Source organism: Chroicocephalus ridibundus, chromosome 9, assembly GCF_963924245.1.
Source record: "Chroicocephalus ridibundus chromosome 9, bChrRid1.1, whole genome shotgun sequence".
Classification (NCBI taxonomy): domain Eukaryota; kingdom Metazoa; phylum Chordata; class Aves; order Charadriiformes; family Laridae; genus Chroicocephalus; species Chroicocephalus ridibundus.
The window spans coordinates 47509337-47533629 of NC_086292.1; the positions used below are offsets into that span (position 1 = coordinate 47509337).

Consider the following 24293-nt stretch of genomic DNA (forward strand, 5'->3'; position numbering starts at 1 on the left):
CTGAAACTCCAATTACCACACACAGGTTATGAAGACACACACAGGGGAAAGCAGACCTTTTAGTGTCTGTTAGAGCTACGACGTCGGGAACTGCTAGGCTGGACTCTAAAATAATGCTGGCAGACAGCAGGACCCAACAGGCATTGCTTTGGTTGATTTCCTTGAACTGATAAGAACATTGCTACGGTGGGGTGGGGTAATATCTACCTTACTGGAGCTGTTTCCATCCAGATTACTGGTAAAGAAGCGTGAAGTCACACCACATGAGAGAGTGTGGTAGCTTGGATTGGAAAAACAATGTACGCTGCCGCTACCTTGAGATACATCTGGGAAGAAAACAAGTCATCACAAAATACTTTGGAAGCTGTAATGATTCTTAAGAAACCGAAAACATGCTAGAGACAATCTAGTATAGAAAACTTTGTTAGACTACTGGGTGTTACGAAACATGTCCAGATAAAATCTATCCTGCATTACCGTGGTGTGAAGCTCTTGGCTATTAACATTAAGATAAAAAAGCGAAATATTTAATTAGCACAGTTTTATCTTTTTGAAGATCTTAGAAGTGTAATTCCTGACAGTCCAGCTGCTTTGCAGATAAGGGAAGAAATGCAAAACTCAGGAGATGGATGCTCTGCAACACAGTTTCTTCCTTAAACATGTATAAGAGCTACTGATGAGCATAACCCTTGTGGTTATAAAACAGTTAATTAAAACTATTTTTGTTACAAAAAAGGTAGTTAATGTTAGAAATCAAGGTGCAAAGGTTTAGAAAAAAAGAAAGCTGTGGCACTGAAAGGCAAACTTGGGCAATCACATCGTTACACTTAAAGACATTTTATCTATTTCCTCACTTTAACTTAGGAACACATTTACCAAACAAAATAATTTACCCAGAAAGACATCATATTTATACTGGCAGTTCTAATGAAAACATCAATCCCAATCCAGTTCCAGTTTAGCAATAAATTGATAAGTATTTTGAAGTACCATCAGAAGAAGGGGTGAAAAATTTAAACTGAAGCAGCATCATTTAAACAGCCAAGCCCTGTAAGAAGTAAATGAACGGGTTAGTTTTAATAAACCATGGGCTTAAGTTCTAGGCAGAAAGGTTAGTTATAGGAAGAACCTTCACATGGAAAGGGTAATGAAGTGCTGGGGTGGCTGCTTGTCCCCATCACCGGAGATCTTTAATGAAGGCCGGCAGCAGATGGGCGAGGAGGGACACGGCCCCACTCACCATCAGCCACCTCTCCTTGCCCTCTGCGGCTGCATTCCTGTGAACATGCACTTTGCTTTGCTGACATCTTGTGGAGATCTAGATTTAGCTTAATTTAGTGCAAAATATCCTGTTTCAAATAAGTGGTTTTATCTGCAGGGTGTCTATTACAGAAGTGCCGTGGCACACAGCTGAGAAAGGGAATCGCACAGGCACATGCATATCTGACCGAGCATTTATTTTCTGCTGAAACACACAGAGCAATTTTTGAGGTCAGCTCTATTTTGTAGCAAGTGCAGAGTCTTTTAGCCCTAGCTATTTTCAGAGGTTATTGCTAACAAAGTATCTCAGATCAGGATGTAATTCCACAATTAAAGTCTTCGCATTTAACTTCTTTTAGCTAGCCACTGCTCCGCGCAGCAGGCAGCCTGCCAGGACTTTGCCATCTCCCCTAACTATAACTCTGTGATATTTGCAATAGAATTAAAACGAAGCAGGTATCCCTTGGGGTCTGCAAATGAGAACTGGGGCTGGTACCCAACCACGGCCATCAGCGTATGCCCATCCCAAACACAGCTGCTCACATACAGCCTTGAACCTGCTAATGAGGGTCTGGCAGCTCAGCAGGGGCGCGGGGCTCATCCACCCATCTCACGACCTGCGGTGCCAGTTAAATATAGACGCTTGAATCCATGTCTGTCTGCTTTGTAGGTGAGTGTTGATGGCTGAGTCACGCCATCTCTCAGCTCTGCCTCCCCCTTCCCTTATCTGTCATGTCCTCGCTCAGCTGCGGGCAAGAAGGACCAGCTCGAAGGAAGGGAGGCATGGTCCACTGCCTCTGCTGTGAGATAAGAGGGCACATACCGACGTTACTGTGAGCCAGCTGACGCGTTACAAGTTCACACCCAGCTTATCTGGCCATAGCTTGTTTCGTGTACCTGAAATGAGCTGAAGGAAAGTCTAACAGACTGCCCTACTACTTAGCACAGTGCTGAATTAATGAATCTGAGCTCATACACAAGTCTGCATCACCAAAAATCTTTTCTTCCTTCATTGCATGCAGCACCATGTACTCAGAATTACTCCTTCTACGCAGTTCCATTTGGTCGATACTTAAGTACCCACCCAGGCTGATTTACCTTGATAGCACAGTCCATTTTCTACACATTTATTCATGAAGCTCTTATAACTGCTGGCTGGAAATACATCAAATTCAAATCTAATGCTATCCCAGTTAAAAAAAAAAAAAAAAAGAAAATACAACCCACAAAAACCCCTCTCTTCCCAAACATGAAAATTTTATTCTGCTCTGAACAGTAAGCAAAGACTTAAATGCCTAAAAGGAATGATTTAAAATAAAACAAAAGAAAAATCCCCAAAGGTTATGTTAATGTTAACATGGGGAGATCAGTCCCGCGACTGGATCCATAATGGCAGAGTCCTGCCGCAAGCCCCTCAAGCCTGAGGCTGTGCTCCAGGGGAAGACCCATGAGGTCTGGATGAAGGCCAGAGCGCTCTATCACTTGAAAGACCGAGCTTCTGCTCCGAGCCAGGGCTGTGAGGTGACACAAAGAGCACCGGTCCCTATCCCGCAGCAGCAGCAGGACAGCGTAGTGTGGAAACTGGGCACAAGGCCAACCGTGAAAAAAGGGAATAAGCAAGCACTCTGCAGTAAATACAAACCCAGATATCTCAAGCTGCAAAATGGAACTGTTTTTTTCTTCTTTTTGTGTGGATCTTCTCCAGCCAGGCAGAGTGTCAGTAGGGTGGCTGAAGACTCTGAGCAGGAGGGTTCGCTTTGCCACCTCCTACTATCCATCTGCAGATATTTCTGTAAATGTCATGTCTAGGCTGCAGGATCCACGATGCTCTATTTGTATTGAGCTTTGCTTAGGTTTTGGCTCTCAGCATAGGATTCACCCATATCAGAAAGTTTGTTAAGACCTTGATGAAACCTCGAGCATCATGTCAGCCCATAACCAAGTCTTTGTGAAAGTCCTGAAAAGAAATCTCTGCTGCTCTCCAGTACTACTGCATAGTTTTCCCTTCTGTCCCCATCTCTTTGAATTATACAACCTGCATTTTAAACTCTTTTGTTGGATGCAATGTACCGTTCTCATGCTGGGGAGCACCACTTTGATTTCAGGCTTATTTGGGAAAGTCTGCTCTCAAATCCATGTGCTGTGGTTAAGCTCTCCCAGCATGGGTGGTCTCCTTTCCCACTGGCTGCTGGGCAGAGTGTGTGTTTTGCTGCCACATCCTTCATCCACGAATGCAAAAGAGTCTAGGGGCTGCCCAGGGGGTTCCCCTTCCTTATAATCTCTCTCACGCATATGCAGGGATTATCGGCATCAGAACAGCCGATGATGTAAAGACCAAAAACATCCTCCAGAAATAAACTAATGTGCTGGAAGAAATTACTGCCTCCAGGAGCCTAGGGATGTGCATATGTGACTCTATTCAGAAACAACACCACCACTACCCTAACAAGAGTAAACAAGCAAAATAGCAACAGCGGTGATTCAGGTTAGCCATAACAGGGCTGGATGCTGCAGTCATGGTTCAGGTGGAATTCCTGCCAAAGTCCATGGCTTTACATGGGATTATATTAATTGGACAAGTACCTCTGCATAGTATTCTGTCCTTAATCCACATACAAAACTCCGGGTGAAGGCTGAAATCCCTGTTACCTCTATGTAATATTGCTGCTGTCCTTCAGCATCCGCTGCAACGCACAAATGCACACAGGCACTTAGATACACATGCGTTGTTCTTGCCATCCAGCCAAGCTAGGAGTCTCTGTTTCTTATCTGTGATCTTGTCTCAGTATCCATCTCCCCATTTTCTGCTGGGGAAGATGCACGTCAGCACCTTTAGCTGTCTTTCTGCTCTATGGAAGCAAAAGGCTGAAAACAGCATTGGTAGGGCCAAAGCTGGGAAGGTTACTGATGGGTAGAAAGTTTCAGTAGGAGAATGTACTGGAGGACAGTCAGAATTTGGAAGGGAGCTTTCAGAAGCCCTTGTCTAGAATTTGTAAAGCCTTTCTAACAGAAAGACCAAAACTTGAAACAATGCTGATACCTGCAGACAATTTTATAATGAGATGAAGATGGACCAGCATGATTTCTAGATTCTTCAGTCTTCCTCTGCAAGCTCAGATAGCAGAGCTTTTCAAGGCGGAGGCAGGAAGAAAACTGTTCTTGTGACCTCCAGAAAGAGATGGCTGACCCCACTCAGCTGCAGCTTCCTGAGTCATAAAATTTATATTGCTACAAGGACTGCACAAATAAAAGAAAGAAGAAAGAAGAAGAAAGAAAAGGCCCAGTGTCTGCATCCCCATCACTGATTGAGATGAACAGGAAGGAGACATTATCCAATTTCTTTCTAGAGAAGCCCATACAAATTCACTGACCTGGTGCTGTGCAGGATTGCAAGGACCTGACACTTCAGGTTTTTTACAAACTGATTTGACGCAGAGCAGCAATGCCACAAGGGCAAGAATTAAATTCACTGTCATTGCCCGAGGACCAGAAGAGATCCCAGGTTCAATGCAGCTGAAGGATGTGATCCCTCAAATAATTATGATGTATCCAGAAATTCAGCCATCCTCAAAGTAGTTTTCCCTCAAGTACTTAAGTATCATGTGGCATCAGGAGCTCTGGGACAGGTTGCACCTGAAAGGAAAGTGAAGAACATTGCATAGGGAGATGCAATACCCACAAAGACATAACCTGCAAGGACAGTCCTGGGCTACCAAAGTCTTCCAACGTAACGGCTTTCTCTCTGTGGCTGAGGAGGAAAGTCATCTGTCTACATTAACTTTGAAGGATGAGAGTATCCTTTCTCAGCATTAGCCTTTTTTTGGACTTCTTGCAGAGTGCCAGACTGGGATACGATCAGGTCGATTGGGAAGTCTCCATTCATGGTAAAATACGGAGGAAAAACAAGTGGGGATTTTTGTTCCCTTTTCTGAAAGGAGAAGCTCAACTACTCCAGTCAGGAACTCCCAACCTCAGCAATATTCCTCTCCTTATTTTCAAATTTGTAAGTCGTACCTCTTAAACATGCTGGGTTATACATACATTAACTAGAAAAGCACAGAAGTAAATGAGGTGTAGCAGGCTTTGTAAATAAATGGATAAAGTGCCACCAGGAAAGAAATGGATCGCTGAAAAGTTCCGAACATTTGTCCATGCCAGCAGCTGTGATCTGCTCTCTTGGAACTTGGAGCCTCGCTGCTGCTGAGATGTGCCACAGTTGTCTTTTGCATGTTCATGGTCTGGCTCTTCAAATGATGTTGAAATGACAAATTTCAGGCCAAATTGTGCAGGCAACTAGCCAAGGATCAGAAGAGCCCTCTCTGGCAACATTTTCAAACATTTCTTACCCAAATGGGCAGCTTAAGCAAGAGCTAAAATTCAAAAACAAGAGGCAATGGGAGGAGGTCCAAGGCTGACTTTTTCCCCTATCTCACAGCTATCAGAATAAGGAATGCTCTAGTATAGGCCTGAGTGGTCTAAATATGAGTTTAGTCAATGGTGTTCATCAGATGGCCCCTGACGTGTGATATGCCATCGCAGGAAACCGTGCCCCTGATAGTAGGACTGACGCCGTGGTGCCATGAGAGAAGCTCTTTGATTAAGTCCCAGCCGTAGCCAGGCAGTAATATCCATGGCTTCGTGGGAGAGGCTCCTTCCAGGTGCATCCTGTGCAGGGAAGTCCAGAACAAAGCTTCCAGCCATGCCACGCCGAGACAGCCCACGAGCCAAGTCAGGGCCAGCAAAAAGTGGCTCCTGCATTTAGACTAGAAAGCAGAAAGAAACAGGCAACGCGGGACTGGGAAAGCAGCAATGCTGGGCAAACTTCTGCCCATTTCAGAAGCTTGTATGCACTCAGACTTATAGTTTCAGCCATTTAAAGGGAAGTGAAGAAGCAAAGCGCAGTCAGAGGGTGGCTAGCCCAGAGGAGATCACCACCAGAGGCAGATCGGAGGAAACAAGAAGGAAGTAAAGCTATCTCCTGTCTGGCATCCTATCTGATATTGGCCATAGAGGAATGAAGAAGAACGACAGCGTTAAAAAGGAGATCACATCCCCCAAAGTTTAGCCAATCTGTCAGGAAAAGCTGTCCTCCATAGCAGCAGCAGAAGATAGAAAGAAGTAAGAAATGTGATCTCAGTATGACATTTTTTTGATGTTAAAGAGCCTTCCTCTTCCTCTGTCCTGCTTTCATCAGCTCCTGTGAAGAAATTCGCACCAGCTGTCTAGACGATGGGGCCTGGTCCACACACAGAAGAAAGTGACAATGAATAGGATGCCTCAAATCACAAACTGCAACATAGACAAAAAGAAAACCTTATGACTGACCCCAGCCAATCCCATTCCTCAAGCAGAAATAAGTCGTCTTCTGAAGGTTTCACAAAGGGAAAACTTCTCTGCACTGCAATAGGAATGCAGCCGATTTAAAGAAATGGACCTGATGTATTCCATGCCGCGTATTTCTCATCCAGGTATATCCTGTGTCACGTTAAGTAAACTTCCGTGTATAAAGCAGCTTAAATCAGTTTTAAGTTATATTCGCTTTCCTGTCGCTGTTAAGCGTTAAAAGATCATGGTATTCAGGGGAAGGATGGAATTGTCATTATTTTTGAGGCTCAGTAACGCATGTTATACATCACAGAAGCTTTTATTTCCCCAACATACAGGAATATGAGTCTATATTTGATTAACATGAAAAGACCCTTACCAGAAAGTGAGTAATCTGTATTAGTCATCCTCATGGCTGGAGTATAAGATACACTTGGCATGTCATGGCCCTTCTCCTTCTGTTTCCGTCGATACCACACAAACAGTGCCAGCAAGACCATAATAATTAGAAGGAGAATAATAATTCCAATGATTGCTCCCACTGAGTGCCTCTCTGATCCAAGAGCAGGGCTAATTTTAGTATAGGGGTTTAATTCTTCCATCATAAGAGCCGCTGTTAAAAGTAATTCATAACACACTGTAAATTGAATCGTGCATTTCATTTTTGAAATACTATTTTTTAAAAGCAAGTACATAATTGGAGGGGGAGAGAGAGAGAAAAAGAGAGAGACAGAGAGAAAGAGAGAGAGAGAATTTACAGATAGACTTTCACCGTACCTTGATCACATCGGATTCCTTTGAAGCCCGGACTGCAGTAGCAAGTACCGGTGACATGGTCACATGTAGCATTATTCATGCATTCGCACAGTTGTTTGCAGCCATAACCAAATGTTCCTGGGGAGCACTCTGGGAAGCAAAGAAAAAGACTGGAAAGAATTCTACTTTTATTCAGGAATGGGTGAAACACTTGCCGTGGAAAATTCAGTAGAAAAGTCTCCCTGGTTTCAGCATCTCTAGGATAACACCCTAGTCTTAGATTATTATTATTTTAAAGCAGGAGATACATGTATTTAATGTACAATTTGCGGTATTACTTATTAAGCGGTAACTTTCTAGAAAAGTCATACAAGACTTCACAAGGATGAAACCAATAATATGTACAGAGACTTTAAAAGGCTTGATATATATTACAAACGTACAGAATGTAACAGGGCATGAGCTCAGAAGCTGTGGACGACATCTCGAAAGAGCACAGCATTCTCCACCAACTCTGCATGGCTGTTTTTCATGGGGGTAGTTTCAAAGGAAAGTTTTAATGTACCATTATGTGTGTTACATGAACACAGTAGACTTTTACCAAACAAATCCCACATGCTTTCATATTTATCCCTACTAGTGCTAGAAGATGAACATAACATTGTAGCTGAAATTACAAAATTGAGCATCCAAATGGTTTGATTTGCTCTGCTTCTGTATTACGATTCCTAACACAGAAGGAATTCCTATCCCATCTTTGTATTTCTATCAAAGACAAAATGATTGAATGTCCAGCGGAGAAATTTATTCATACAATTACCATGATGGGCTATTACAATAAATCTGTAGGCAGCTTACTATACTTCTTGAGGCACTATTCAATAATAAATTGAAAGAAACGTCGTCTGTCACATCCCACTTATTCCTGTGGAGAAGACACTTTATTGAATGCATGCACACTTGCTATGATTCTTTAGAATATATATTGTTTGTTTTAAAATGTGTCTTCTGGTGTGTTACTGCAAGTGTTTTGCATAGCATGATGAAACCTTCCCAACGTCAGTCTCGAGTAACTTCTAGTAGCCAAAATTTAATATTAAGTAATGAACAGCAGCCAGTATCTTTATAATGATTTGCAGGGCACATTAAAGTTGTATCTTTTTCTTTCATCTGCAGGTCTCCAAACAAGGAAAAATAAAATTATTACAATTAATGCTCATTCTGATATTAACCTGTGACCTACTTAAAATGAATAAGGCCTAAGTTTTTGGACTGCACCACAGAAATGATGTCTGCATTCAGGCACTTCATCTGCAATGCGGTGTGACTGCCCAATCAGCAGGAATTGGAGAAGGAAGGAGTCTTAATGAAGAGATACTTTTAGATTAAATAGTAGAAAAACAAATAAATAAACAAATTCATAGTTTGGACAGAAAAAAAAAGCCTCAGGCTTTGTACAGAGGTCAAATTATAAATGTAGCTTCTTGTGTAAAATCTGCTACAATGCAGTTCTACTATGGAACTTTTTAGTTTCCCACTTTATTTATTGTTGCAGTGAGGGCGTACACAAATTCACACTAAGTTGGCCACTTAGCGAGTTACAGCGGGGCCATATGTAATCCCCACATGAGCATGCAAATTTGTTCCTGAGATACATGCTTTGCTGAATGCAACTATGCGCAAAAAGAAAAGATGTTCATGAATTTAGTTACATGTCCAAATTCTTTCATAAAGATCCATGCAGTAAGCTACAGCTGAGAAGCTCTGAGGCAGGCCTTTCACTTGCAAATCTAGCAGGAAAGTTACCTGTATTATCTTACTGACAAAAAAAGAAAAGAAACCCTGGGGAATTAATGCTTTGGTAAGGTGAGATAGATTTCACCCTGCACTTAGAATCCAAATAAGTGTTTGGGAATTTTCTTTTGATTTACTATGCTGGACAAACAAGTAATTATTTAACTACAGCACATGCAGTTTCCACTGCCCTGATTCTTTGTTCTTAAAAGAAGCCATTTGGCACAGTGTGCTAAATATGCCAGCACGACACTGACAACAATTACAGTAAGATATGCCGGTCCCCTTCCAAGGTAATTGAAGTTCATTGTTAAACACTTGCTCGCTACTCAAGTTAAACACAGATCCTTCCAAAAATGGCAAGCAACTTCTTTTTCCCTTGATCTGTTTTCATTATAAAGATGAATCTTTATTTGGTCCCACGTCTATAGCATAACAACCTCTGCAAGAAAGCCACAATATTCCTTGGAAGGCAGAGAGCACAAAGGACTTCTTTCTTTTAACCCTTTTGTCTTCCTTCGCGCCCAGGGAAACCTGATGCTGCTGCTCTTGTTAGCAAGGTATAATGCAGCTTGTGTTCTTCTATTAATTAGGTACAAGTTGTTCGGAAGGCTACATCCAGTCAGCTCTGAGTGCAGTGACTTGCTTTTATCTCACCTAACACTAGGCTGGGAATGGAAAGGCCTAATTTGCAGGGGATTCACTGAATTTTTTAATGCTTAAACAGACTGTCCAGCTTTCCAGAGATGCCTTCTTCTCCCTGTGGATTATATACGGTGCCCAGGGTTACTTTCTTGCTGACATCAACACCTCATTTAAGAGCCTATTTCTGCAAAGAATTCTGAAATACTACCCACCCCACCCCTCGGGGAAAGAGAAAAATGAAGTCATGTTGCTACTTACTTTGCTCACATTGTTTGCCTGTAAACCCAGTCCGGCAGGTGCACTGGCCAGTGATGTGGTCACAGTCCGCCCCGTTCTGACACTGACAAACATTGGCACAGTTTTTTCCATAAAAAGCAGCTGGGCAACCTTTCAGGAATCAGAATAAGGAAAGGCTAAGAAATAAGCTGAAACACAAACTCAGATGCGTTATCAGCACAAAATATGTAGGCCTATAAATCTATGGATTTTCAGCCTCTGTATATTTAATAACATTTATTTGATCGTCTAAATGCAGAGATACTACACAGCCAATTTTCTTGAAGTAGTGTTTCTCATATCTTACAGAATTGCCTCTTAAGTGTTTCAGAAGAACGAAAACTTGACCCGTCTATACAAACTACTTTTTCGAGAAGTGAAAGAAGATGGCTAAACACAAACTCTCTAAAAGGCCAGAGATCAATCAATTACTTGCAAGTGAAAGAGCCTTCTTAAAAGGCTCACCAGAATTTGATCTCCTCTTGCATACAGTGCTGACGATTTGGCACTAGTAGGATGAGAAATCTCAAACATTTTCCTAAATCAGGCAGGGACATAGACTGTGCAAATTCTGACAATGAATCAATAATCTAAATGATTGGTCCCTCCTTTATCGAGTGCCAAAAGCATAAAAAAGCCTTGAAAAGCTTCAGGGCTATTTTCTTCAGGATGATGTGAAGTTATCGCAAGTAAGAAGCAGGTGGTTTTACAGAGGAGAGCGCAATACTTGGAAGAGACACGAGGTAGCAGCACATACTTTGACAGATTCCCTGGCACAACAGTGTCTCTGAAAGGCTTACGCTGAGTGCAGTAGAGCCCCGTCCAACCATGAGTACATCTACATTCTCCATCGTAAGGGCTGCACATCGCTCCGTTGTGGCAGTTGCATGAATGAAAGCAATCAGGGCCCCAAAAACCAGTGGGACAAGCTATGAAAATAAAAAAGATTTGTCAGCTGACAAAAAAAGCAACGATACGGCGTTAGTGCTGCGGAGGAACAACAATAAAGGGAGAACCTGTGAGAACCAGCAAAGGCAGAACCTTGCATTGCAGAGCTTGGCGTGGCTGTGGCAAGTCCCGGACAATGACAGGTTCTTCCAAGCCAACGATTCCTTTGCAAACCCAGACGCCAACCTGCAACCTCCCCCACGCTGTCAAGCCCTGGCACAAGGGATTTCTTCCCCGTTTAGGTCAGGAGGCAGAATCAGGTCTTTGCTGCAACTCGTGAACCACTGAGACAGCGACCCTCAACACTACATTACTCTAAGTGCTCTAGCCACTCTCCCTGCCGTACCGGCATTATCTGTGAAGACAATTTAGACAGGGTTTTAAGATATGGAGGTAATTTAATTTCCTTTTTGATATTCTGGAATTCTTGCATAATAAAGCACAGCTATTCATGGTTTACTTTTGCTATGCAATCAACTACTAAAATTACCGCATTCATTTGAAGCAGAGTGCGCTACTCAAATTACGTAAAAATGTAAAGAAAACTTCTTACAGTATGAATTCCCATCCACAAAATCAGATTGCTTTTGTTGATGGGGCTAATATTAAATTAAAATCTCCAGGTCTATTATATATTTCAACAAGTACAATATTAATACATTTTCAAAAGTTATTTTAAGCCTCCCTCCAAAAATGAATGCAGTAAGTTACAGTTATTAGTGCCAGACTAAAAGATCCAAAATGATGATAACCCTTCAATGTAACAACTATATTTTTGCTTTAAAAAGCACTTTCCATTGCTTCCTATTAAAGACATGAATTAATAAGGCATGGTTCCCAGGAAACCTGAAAGTACAGAAACGGTGCCTATTTCCATGTATGCCGTTGGCTCCAATTCTGAGAATAAATGCAAGTTTCTGGCATATTACAGACATCTCTAAAGCCAGAATGAATAGAAAAAAACCCTGCCATGACGTAAATCAAACAAAAGGTCACTGAACTCACACAATGTAAAGCTGAACAGGATTTGGCCTAAAGTACTCGTGCTATAAGTACTTTTACAATGCCTGTGTAAGCCAGAGCTGCAGGGTCTCTTAGTGGCTCCAGAACTGGCTCTGGAGTTGGAGCTAAAATTATCTCCTTTGCAGCTCCGTCTCTCGGTCATCCCAGGTTAACTGCTGCGGAGGCTGGTCTGCCCGAAATAGCTCAGTACCGGGCTCGGGGATGTGAGGCCAGGTTCCGCCAGGGGCCTGGTGTCAGGCCAGGCTCCCCGGGGAGGTTTACACTTTCTTTACAAGAAGGTAACTGAGGAAACAGTCAGGTTCCCACTTTGTTCATCCAAAATACAAAGCAGCTACCACCAGGTCCTTCTGCCTGCTAAACTGGAAATTGTTGCTGCCTCACTCTGTAAGAAAAAACATCTTTCTTCAAGGTTAACAGAAACTAACATTCATTTCCCAATTACATGGCTAAATATAATGAGGAATCTGTGGAGCTTTCTGTCTTTTTTCTCTCTTTTTTCTTTTTTTTTTACCCTAGTTTTGAGTGACAGCAATATTCTGTCTGTGGAAGACACACAATAAAAGTAAAATTACAGCCGTCTGTTTTTATCCGATGCCTACTTTATCACTTGAAGTTTAATATATTTTACTCTGGAATGCTGTCTAATATGCTAGTTGTATCCTGAATATGAAGTAACATTTCTGAATGATAGGATATTGCTTCCCTCTGTGATCTGTCTTCAATTAAGGGATGCTCTCAGGAAATGACACTTTGGGATCAGCAAATGCCAATCTTCTACCTGGGCAATTTTCAAGAAGAAATCCTCTATCCCTCCAAGCCCACGTTGACTTTTACAATTAAATTACATTTAATAGAAATATTTCAGCTGCCTAATTTCTCAATTCTAGGGGCTTGGTACATGAAAACATTTACTGGTTAATAATTTCTAATGTAATAGCTGAAAGAAAATGATTTCAAAAAATAAATAAAAGGGAATCCAGCTAGAAATTAAAAGGGAGCATGGAGCTTTCTTTTCTGATAAAAGCTTGTGACCTCCCTTTCCTGTAATAGAAGCTAGTAACAGCTTCTGCAAATTCCAAATGCAGAAACTAATTCAAGCCAAAGCTAGCTTAGATTAATTAAAAGAAATAAGCTATAAAGAGAGTGAGGCACTGGCTGCTCAATACTTCAGGGATTTCCCCAGAATCTGTCTTTAACTTTCAGAAAACACTAAACAGGAAAATATGTTACTTTAAAGAGGAAGTGGAAAAGTAAGACTTTGCTTACTCTGAGAGCAGTCCGTCCCTATCCAGCCTGGAAAACACTGACACGATCCATCAATAGGGTTGCAGGTCCCGTTCTCGGTGCACTGACAGACCTCAGCACAGTTCTTCCCGTATTTTCCACCAGGACAGACTGTGAAAACACAAGGCAGTTTACTGAAGGCTCTTCATAATGAACAAGAGGAAGTCATAGGACTTAACATTTAGCAATTAGAGATAAAAGTAATTACAACATTTTTATTTGCTGAAGCCAAATGGGCAAAATTCTTCTGGAAAGAAGGAAAGGGCAGAAATTACTCAAGTCCATCTTGTTTGCTTACATCCCAGGCACAAAACCAACAGGAAAACGTCATCTCGAAATCCACTTTTCTGCTGGAAAATGAATCTGATATAGTTAGAAGATTACAATTATTGAAGGCCATTATGGAAGGATGAAAAGAGGAGACACAAAACAGAGAGAAGGGGTTATTGGGAGAGGAAGAGAATAGCAAAGTTGAGGCAAATTCAGAGGGTAGTAGTAAACACAAGCAAGTGGCTGGAAGGGATTGATCTGGGGACTTGGTCAAGGGGTCCCTGGTCAAGGTTCTGGGCTGGCTCAGAGGATTTACAACCTCTACCATAAGAACAACAAAAGTAGGAAAGGAATATTTTAGGCTAAATATCAATCAAAATAGTGAAGAAGTCTGTTGTGGTTTGGGATGGGCTGGCCACCGAACGAATGACAGACGCTCTTTTTAACCTCTCTCCTTTCAGAGAAGAGGAGAGAAAATAAAAGAAAGAGAGAACTTATGTGTTGAAAAAGAAACTAAACTACATCAATGAAATATTATTCTATTTTTTTCTTATTGTTTTATTATTAATATTTCCTTAAAAAAGATAAAGAGCAACGGGGACTCTTACTTTCAGGTCTGTCACTAGTGATATACTAGTATATCACTTGTATTCTACAACTGATAATGACAGTAATAATGGACCCAAAGGTGCAATCCTTACCACCTGGTAGGACGGCCTGACGTACGAGCCATGGCTATTGTTGTAGGAGGCCAGTTCCCATGAAATGGCTGATGGCAGATAAGCTTGCAAAGAGAGGCTCTAAGAGCTCTAGTCCTTTCCCTTGCTGTCCCACTGGCAAAATGCGTCCTGCACCACGTGGCACTGCAATGTTGGGTACGCTGGAGTACCCCCCTCATCACCCTCCTCATTCCTCTGGGTAAAATAGTGGTGAGGGGGGAAGGTGCCTTTGCTATTAAATAGGCTGTGCTGAAGCCTAAACGAGGCTTTGCTGAAGATCAGCTTTCAGAAATGTTGGTGGGAGGCATCTCACAGATTCCAATCAAGCAAGCGGAGAGTAAACCAGGAGCAAGACTGCCACTTCCATAAGTATTTTTACCATATAAGTCCGGCGGAAGACTACTCCCACAAATAAAGCGCATATCCAATTGCTGAAATGTCATGCTTGTCTTTTGGCATCCATCCACCTACTCCTCTCCAGTACCCTTGCTGTAGTAAGTGGTCGATTAGGTTGCAAATGTGGTTTCCAAGGATTATATATATGTTTGACTGAGAGCGGTTAAACAGACGTGCTGCATCCTAACAAAATCGGCATCTATTCCTGCCTGTCCACCTAGCTTACTCTTGAAGTTGGAAGAAAAGAAACTCTAAATTTTTTTCAGAGTCATCTTATAACAGCCTAAGCACAGTGACATAAAACTAATAGACACATAGATCTTCAACCTCCCACCAAATTATTGGAAATCTTTAACGTTAAAGTTGATGGAAAGCTCTGCTCAGTAATGAATGAAATGTTTAATTTCTGTGCTCTTATTGGCTGTGTTCCCTGACAAAAACAGATGTATTTTCAAAACAAGATAAAACATACAGTCCATCTTTGCAAAGAATGTAACAAATGGAACCGGACTTGTATCCTGGTAAATAATAGTGATGTCAAAAAAGTGATTAAGGCACTTCCCTGAATTATGCAACTGTTTTACCACTTCAGCCAGTCTCACTTTCTCATATGTAGTCTCTGCAGGTGACCTCAATCTACCCTGACTGTGAATCAGCCACAGATTGAAATCCTGAGCTGTGATTCATTTGCTTTTATACAATCTGCCATCCTCTACTCTTACTATGGCAGAAACCTAAGAATGTGCCTACTATTGTTTTCTACAGGCATTTTTATATACTACGAACTTATCTGTAAGAGTGGATAAAGTTGGTTTTGGCTTTCAAATTATCTTCTAAACAGAATAGTTCCCTAACTGAAAAGAGATAAAAGTAAATACAATATACAGACACAATGAAAAGAACAATACACAGACACAGAGAAAGAGAGAGAAGGAAAGAAAAGCCCTCATATCACAGCAAGAGCAAAAACTAAAATGATCCGTCAGCCCCGGTTCTCAGACGTGCTACACCATTGTTCAGTTCCAATGCTCTATATAGAGCAGTTCAGTGCAATATTTTTATTGCACCTTTAAGATGGAGATAGATAACATCACTAAAATGAAGGCTGGATTTTTTTTTATGTAGAAAAAAGTAGTTCTCAAAAGACTGACTTAAAATAGGAGCTGATTTGCACCGCAACATGGAATACTAATGAATGAGGAAAAGATTTGTGATCCAAACACCGATGCTGACAAAGGCAACAGGTCATACTTTATAAAAGAAATGCTTCGGTGCCACTCAGTGAGAGCTAGCAGAGGGGTTCCTACCATCCGAGCGCCTCTTGTCTCCGTGAAATAGTATGATGCCCTCCAGAATGTCAACATGGGAGGATTACAAAACCGATCCTGCCAAAATGGTTGTTCTCATTAACTTAAGTAACCTGGTTGTGGATGGACACAGTGACTCTCGTGTAAAGATGTGAGATCCAAAACCAAGCACTTTTTCAAATGTCTCAAATATTTTTAAACAAAGCTGTAAAGTAAGGACTAATATCGCTTTCTTCAGGAGCAATCTGATTGTACAATGCAGACAGTGATATTAATTAGCTATAAAAGCCCTGAAGTGGGACTCTGAAAGTCCCTGTGGGATGTCAGGTGTGTCCTAGCAGCGGTAACAAGCTATCATCAATCCATATTGCTACACGATTGTGAGAGGTATTCACAAAACAGCTGCTTAGTTGTTTGCTGCTCAGAATCCTTAGCACAACCGTGTCAACCTGTGCGATTTCGGAGGTTACACAGCTCCTCACACACACGTGCTGCTGCCGGAAGGATGTTCCCGCTGCCAGAAAAGAGACGGCACAAGGAGATGAAAATTCCAAAGTGAAATCTTCATTTCACTTTTTTGTAATGGAAAATATTAATTAGCATTTTTCTTTCTACAAAATAAAGTTACATGCTAACTCATTATGACAAGCTGCAACACAAATTGATTTTAATTAGGACATGAATATTTTAAAATTAATTTGCTGGATAGATCAACATTTCAAAGTAAAACCAGAAGTGCTGAACATCTGAGCAAAAGTAAAATAGTTTTCTTAAGAGGATAATTAGCCCTGCTTACGCTTTGAAATCTGGCTAACTTTTCACATAAAATGGACAAATTCACTGAAATATGTTCATTTTAATAAATTAATTGGTATAATGTTTAGTTGACTATACAGCACAGGAAAAAGAAAACATGGTTATACTTAATCTATGTTTAATGATTTTGCATTAAGTGCTGTCTGCAATTTCTAACTTACTGAAAAGCAGGTCATTAAAAAGTGTCAGTTCAATTTTTACAGGGATGGTGACTTCACAAGGGCAGGAGCCATTAAGAACAATCTCTTTTAAATCTGAATGTAGAAAATACCCACAGTAGTATGCAATAACTGAGACTCCGCAGAATACTGTAATGATTTTGTGGGCATTTTTAGGATAAAACTGAAAACGAAACCTATGGTTAAAAGTGGACTAATTGTCAAAGGTACCGAAAAGTGATGGACGTTAGGGGGAGTTGAAGCTACTCTTCACCTGTTAAAATTAACTGGCTTTCCCTGCCTTGGTGCAAATTTTTCTGTCTCCGGCACTTGTGTTTAGGTGTGCACGATTTTGGCTACTCCCAGTCAGGTCCTAGACAGTGTAACTACGGTTCCATTCATTAACTGGGTGTTTGGGCTTGTGTACCGGAGCTGGCCTTTACCTTAACTACTATCTACACCTCCAGCTGCAAAAGAGTGCATGAAGGTGCCATCGACATTCAGGATATGGTAGGCTTAGCAGAGAGGAAAATGAAACCATTGGATGGCTGATATATTTACAGCAGGTGCCTCATTCCATATTCACTTCAATACAGAGCAGCAGACCTGTTTTATTTATGAAAGCAGGAGCACATCATATTAACAAAAGGGTGACTAAGTACCTATTTGCATTTTCCCTCTGAAGTAGAGAATTTCTTGTGATCTACACTGCTGAAACAAGGTAAAAAGGCAGGAACCTTGCGATCGGTCTTGCTGCAAAGTCAGAGACACAGAAATTTAGGAAAGGAGGTGGCATTTGGGGGTGTCAGGCTCAGTACCTTGGTTGCAGAGAGCGCCAAAGAATCCAGGCAAGCAGTCGCAGTGTCCTGACACGTGGTGACAAGGGCCGCTGCTGTGCACACACTGGGGGCACGGCTGACTGCAGTGGTGTCCATAAAAGCCAGGGGGACAAACTGAAGACAAAACAAAATAAGCTGTCACAGGTTTTTGGAAGATTTCTCATTGCTGAGAGCTCGTGAATTCTCTCTCTGTCTTAATCCCAAACCAATACTTCTTAATTTTTAAAAACACGATTTTGTGACTCGCTGAAATTGTGAAGCCTGTTGGATTATTTCATGTCTAATGAAGTGTGAGCTCAGAGTAAAACTGCTCCTGTGGTTCAAACACACAGACCATCCTACCTCATGTAAGTCCTTGGCTATTTAATAATACAGCGGAGCTCTCTCAGCAGCCTCTCTCTCTCAAGACACTAACTGGAGTCTCTCTCGTCTGCTCCTGACAAACTCTTTTACAAAACATGGGAGTTTAAGATGTTCAAGACCTCATAGTCCCCTTGCAGATATGGTTAATAACACATATCCCAAAGCTTTTAAGATAGCTAGGAGAGAAATACTCGCATGCGTGTACAGACAACAGAAACTCAGAATGCCATTTCCTTTGGAAATTAAGCTAAGAAATTAGAGAAGGTGTATTAGGAAACTCTCAACATTTTACATCCGAACAACTGTGTCAAAAGCTGATTTCTAAACATATTAGGTGCAATACCTGTGTTCAACTGGGGCAGCCAGTTTATAGATGCCATTGCAGAAGCAGCATCCATAAGTGATGAACAGAATCTAAAAATGGTAATTATGGTAACAGCATACAAAATCACCTAATTTGCATCAGTAATCACATCGGATAGCTGAGTAAACTTGTCATGAACTGTGTGCTTAATTTGCTTAAAACCTAGATTGAAATTATTATAGAATTTGTACATAAGGTATAGTGCCAAGATTATGGCTCAGTATCTCTTACAAATGCGTATTGTCGCTTCTAAGCACATGCAGAATGAAAAACCATCCACTGTCCAAACATTCGCTGCGATAGATAAGCACAAAGAAACATTAAATTGCAGTAAGTAACTGTAAAAATGACTTTATATGTTTTTATTTTTACTCCTGTGATTCTCCGTTATCTAGTTCTGGCTCACTGGTTACTATATCATGCCCGTTCTATTTTTTCATTGAATGAGAATTTTCCTCTTGGTTCGTATGTTCCCAGAGGGTGTCAGGTTCTTACGCTACTGCAGATTTCCAGCTGAAACTTAGCTGAGAGGTTTGTTGATGATGCATTAGCTATAAAACAACCTGGATCATTCCTGGAGACAGTTCTGCAGGCCTAAGAGCAGTGAACTATCCCGGTGTCTCATGTAATCCTGATTACACAGACAGAACAAGCTGGCTGAGTATCGTCTTCAGCACTGCCCTTTACAGGCTAAATTCTGTTTCTAAGTGAATTTGCAAGAGAAAAACAGGAATGATTCTGAGAGCCAACTTAGCAGGCTAAAGCTACCTTCAACTACAGCGGTGTCCTCTTCACAAGGTAGTCCTGAGCCTGAATCTCACAGAAGAGGTGGGAGCGAGCTGAATTCCCTGGCTGTATATTCAGGAGAGGCATTTCAGCAACACAAGGCAACAGCAGAAGCATCCACAGAACCCCTCTGCTGTCAGCCCAGCGGGGAGGAAAATTTCTCCCCGTTATGTCCTCAGCAAACGTCCTCAGGGAGCAGCCTGGTTACTGGAGTTGCAAGCTGGGGACACTGGTTGCCTCTTGTAGCCTACATGCCATCACCTGATAAAACGAAGCTGGTTTTTTTCGTCTCAGAAAGGTCAGAAACTATTAACTTCTGGAAGTTTCGCACTCTTAGGGTTTCAAATTTGTAAAACAATTTCTTCCCCAATTCCCTGAAGCTCTGAGCACCACATTTTAGCCTTGGAGAGAGATTTTACAGCTACACAGATATGCTGAAGCACCTGGAAATTGGGGTTTATAATGGAAATGCTTATAGGCCATTAACTACAGCAGTGCTAGAGGTCATTGTTATAATGGCTTTAAATAAAAACTGTCAGCTACAAATTATTTTTAGAGATGAGTGTGTTCTAGTGTCAAGTGTAACCGGTGAAATCAAAGGGGATATATGAAGTGGACATGCAGAATGTCTTACAGGAAGAGCAAGAGCTGCTGCAGAAAAGACAGACAAATCCATTTCTTGTTTACACAGGGAGAAGGTTGCGTGTAGTTTGGATCAGTGAATAAGGGTCCCTAAGGGGCAAATGCAGCTTCCCAGATAAAGCAAATGAGAGGATTTTTATCTCCTTGGCACGTTTTAATATGTAACAGCAAAGCATCAGACAGCAGCTATTTCAGGCTGCTGTGTTTCTTTTTCTGGCATATAGGAAAACATTGCCTTGTTATTTTGATAGCCAATGCTCATCCACCTGTCACGATGTGATGGGTTGTAGCTGAGTGTTTAATAGGTATCCCATAGTTTCAGCTACTTAACTGTAAATCTGTTTTTGCCCAGATCCTGCCAAGTTTTGTATGTAAAGGTGTTGCTCCTTCTTTCAGGTCACCTGTGACCTCCAGGTGCTGTGGGAGGCCAGAAGAAGAAACACAAGGCAGGACTCAATGCAGTAGAGTCTTGACTTCTTGATCAAGAAGCATTTTCCAGGCTAGCTTTTGCCCTTAGGAAGTTGTGAGCTAAAGCAGTTCAGAAACCTGTGGCTCGGACTGTCTGGGGTCGTAATGAACATTTCTACTTTCTTTGCTTCTGTCACCACATCTATGGAAAATCTTACTTCTCTGGCACAAGGGTCCTCTGTATCCTGGTGCACAGTCACAGGTGCCATCCTCTGGGGAGCAGGATCCCCCATTCTCACAGTTGCAGGAGATGGAGCAGTTTGGTCCCCAGCGGCCCTGAGTGCATATATTGTCACAGTGGATGCCTAAAGACATAAAGGGATGCGTTAGGTTTCACACAGCTTCCTCTGCTCGTTGATCAAAGAAATGTTTGGCTGGACCGATACCTCACACATCACAGAGCAAACAAGGGAGCCTGGAAAGGAAATAGCTATCCTTTTATCTGCTTAATAAAGTGAAAATTAAGAAAATGCCAAAGAGGTGAATTCTGTAGGTGTTAGTGGGCTCCTGTTCAGTCCTTAGCACCATTAAAGAAACTCTGCATGTCATCTGAGAGATGAAGGTCAGGAATTGCTTTGAAGTCCCAAAATATCACAAATAACTGGTCTGGAAAGATGCAGTTGATTGAAGCCTGATTACTTCACTGTTGTGAATTGGAAGACCAGAAAAAGAAAAATCAGGGTTCTGCAAAAACATGTACAGTATTTGGATTCTTGAACATATGTAAACTCAGTTCTATGCTGTGTATTGTTCACTTCCTGGCTTAAAGCACTGGGTTATTATGCACACACCCCACATCCACCCAGAGCTCTCCGAGTTCTGTGTTAATGAACCAAGTTCTGATGGAGCGAGTGGCCATATGTGTGCACAGGCTGATCATTTGCATGTTAAATGGAGACTGGGACCTGCCAATCCAGCTCCCAGTGATTCCCAGGGTTGTTGTTTGATATTTATTATTATGAAAAGCAAAGCTTGGAAACACTAAACGAAGCACGCAGCCAGAAAGCTTAACACGGTTTTAACTGGTGACTTTTAAAAACAACCTTGTGCCATGGCTTGTCACACATAAAAGTAATCTAGGGATTTGATCCTGCACACCATTACTTGTCCGAGAGGCTCTTCCTCCACTGGGATAAGACAGTACCAATACCTGCAATTAGCAGAGCTATTTGCATGATCAAGGGCTCCTTGGATTGAAAGAGGTTTGCAGGATCATGAACTAAGCGAGACGTTAAGCCCTGCCAGCTGCAGGGAGCGGCATTAGCAGTAGCACACTGTCGATACTGATAACATCAGAAAAAATGAATCACAGACTGCCTTTAAAATTTTCCTAACAACGTTACCCCACCGGGTGCCTTACAACTGCGCCACCAAGATTTGACGGAACACACATGCCCTAGCTAGACTTTGAACATGAAGATGTTCTTTATCATCCATGCACATGTCCCCACTGCATAATGGGATAAATGCAGACAAGGACTCTGAGAGCCCCAGCCTCAGCCAGAGGTTGGATTAGTGCATCGCTAAGGAGAAATACAATCCCAAGTAATTTCCTCCACCTCTGATAACTTCATCTGGATGCTACAGGTAATGGACTGTATTTGTGAAGCTGTGATTTGTACAGTCACCAAACTTTGAGGATTATTAAATCAGCTAAAAGTCATTATAAACACACTTACAGTGCAGTTTCAAGTTGGTTTTATAAATCTCTGAAGTTAATACAGTAAGAAATACTGCAGAGCCAAAATTTCCCTTTTCTGAAGATTAATCACACAATTATAATGTCCCTTCCTAGAAAATCTTAACCGAGTCTGGCAAAAGTACAGTTTGAAATGGCATTTCTAGTAATACATGATCATAGCTTTATTTATAAAGAGGCACGGTCCATGCAGTGGAGCTTAATAAAAAACACATTAAAATACAGTAAAAACATAATACAAGCTCTATCCCTTAATATCTAAGTAAATAAATCTGAACAAAAAAAAAGGTATGCAGAAAGAGACAAGGAGCATTTGTATCAGTAAATTCAAGAAAAACACTTATTTTCATACAGTCTTCCCTACTCCCTTTGAAGTCAAACATATCCTCGGATTACTTAAACGGTAAATGCTTTGTGTGTGCATTTATGTAATACATCTACAGTAGTCTGTAATTAAAGCCATACAATAAATCGTAAATAAATACATTTCATATTTATACGTAAATATATATGATCATTTATAGTTTTGAGAGTCTCAGCACGAGCTCCCAGGAATGAAATTCAGACACAAATGTAGAAAAATGTGTATCTTTTCCTCCTGACTGCAGTATTAAAAATACAATTCTCTCATTGTGAACGGGCTATTTATAAATGGAGACAATTAAACAGCATTATTTCTTGTCTCTTTTGGCAAAATTTGGGGAAGAATGACATTGACTCCTTTCTCTTGAAAGGTGGCTGAATTAGAATGCCATGGCTGTTCTTTGCAGCAGCAAAGTCCTTCCTTTAGTAATGAATAATGAGGGATGTCTTCCCGCTCCTAACGAAGGCAATGAGTCATTGTGAAGCCGATTGTTGTAACAAAATGTAAAGGGGGGAAAAGGAAACCTTCTAGAAGACACTGATACCCAGTACAACACTTACTTATGTATAATTTTTCAGAAGACAACCGAGAAGGTGCCGCAAACAATGTTTATTACTCTATATTACTCTAAGTTAATTCTCATGGAAGACTTCATTTTTGGAGGCTCCTACACACGTTGAATTGCAATTGCAAATGTAAATGAGAAGTTAAAATTGCATCTGGACATGCATGTCTTATGGAATTGAGCTAAAAAAAGCACCTTAATTTTACAATTCCCTAACTTGCCAGCGTATGAAGGGGGAGTCCATCCCTCCCAGCTACTTTACAATCGGAGTCAGTGAACCAGCAAGCTTCTTTAACGTAAAACTTTAATATTTACTCAGGAACTTGCTGATGAACATTTCTGATAAGCAATTAGTTTTCAATTTCCAGAAATTTAAAAAATGCTGAAGTCAACACATCTGTGTATTATCTCATGTTACAACCACAGATTCCAAATTTATGAACAGATTCCTTGTTTTGCAAGCATGATGTAGAAACTAGAAAGACAACTATCAGAAGAATAAGTCCTTGAAGCTGCAGGAAGCAGTTCTATACATAAACTCTATTGCCTAGATACCAGGAAATTATCTTACTGCCTGAGGCTGTGGTTCACAATTGCAGATACTAGTATGAAATTACACTTCCAAGACCTTCTTAAACAGTGTTCTGGGGGTGAATTGTAACTGAAATTCACTTAACTTACATAAAATTATAGTTATCCGCTGTACGTGGGCAAAGGACATTCGCACCCTCGTGCAGTAAGCCAGAGCCAAGGGAAGAGCAGAGTCTGCTGTGGCTTTTGACTGTGAAACTCAGCCGCAAAACCTCCTTGGCTTGGAGTGGATTTGGGGCACTGGGTTTCTGCAAACACTCTCTGCTCTCCAGCAGGATTTTCACTGCCATCCTTTGGACTGCTCTGTATGTGGATAGTTTACTACCAAGTGGCAAAGCAACTGCTGTCTGGGACATCGGGAGTATCTGGTGTATCTCAAGCGCAGAATTCCCAGGGGTGAAGCAGTTGGGTTGTGCAGGGATCTTCCAATGCGGAGTTGAAGACGGCATCTTGATAAAGGAAAATGGCAGGGATAGAGGTAGAGGAGGAAGCATGTCTGGCAAGAGCTCTGTCTGACAGAAACTCATCAAGTCATGTATGCCGTATGGTAATAATATATATCATATATTCCAGTCCAGTTCTGCTGCAGAGTGCTTAGAGAAGTGTGTATCTGGTGACTTGGTATGATATAAGCT

The 24293-nt window shown here is 41.4% G+C and overlaps 1 protein-coding gene across 14 annotated transcripts in view; it reads right to left on the reverse strand.

Moving 5' to 3' along the window:
- MEGF11 (multiple EGF like domains 11) overlaps positions 1-24293 on the reverse strand; it is a 283386-nt gene that overhangs the window by 25582 nt on the left and 233511 nt on the right. For 8 of the 14 annotated variants that reach the window (XM_063347292.1, XM_063347291.1, XM_063347294.1 and 5 more), the window contains 8 exons: positions 20598-20744; positions 17796-17930; positions 13294-13422; positions 10857-10985; positions 10039-10167; positions 7363-7491; positions 6965-7198; positions 208-326 (listed from right to left, as the gene is read on the reverse strand). In XM_063347292.1, the coding sequence (XP_063203362.1) occupies positions 208-326; positions 6965-7198; positions 7363-7491; positions 10039-10167; positions 10857-10985; positions 13294-13422; positions 17796-17930; positions 20598-20744 (1151 nt within the window). The remainder of the gene's footprint in view (positions 1-207; positions 327-6964; positions 7199-7362; positions 7492-10038; positions 10168-10856; positions 10986-13293; positions 13423-17795; positions 17931-20597; positions 20745-24293) is intronic. The other 6 variants (XM_063347297.1, XM_063347295.1, XM_063347298.1 and 3 more) reach the window with 2 other exon arrangements.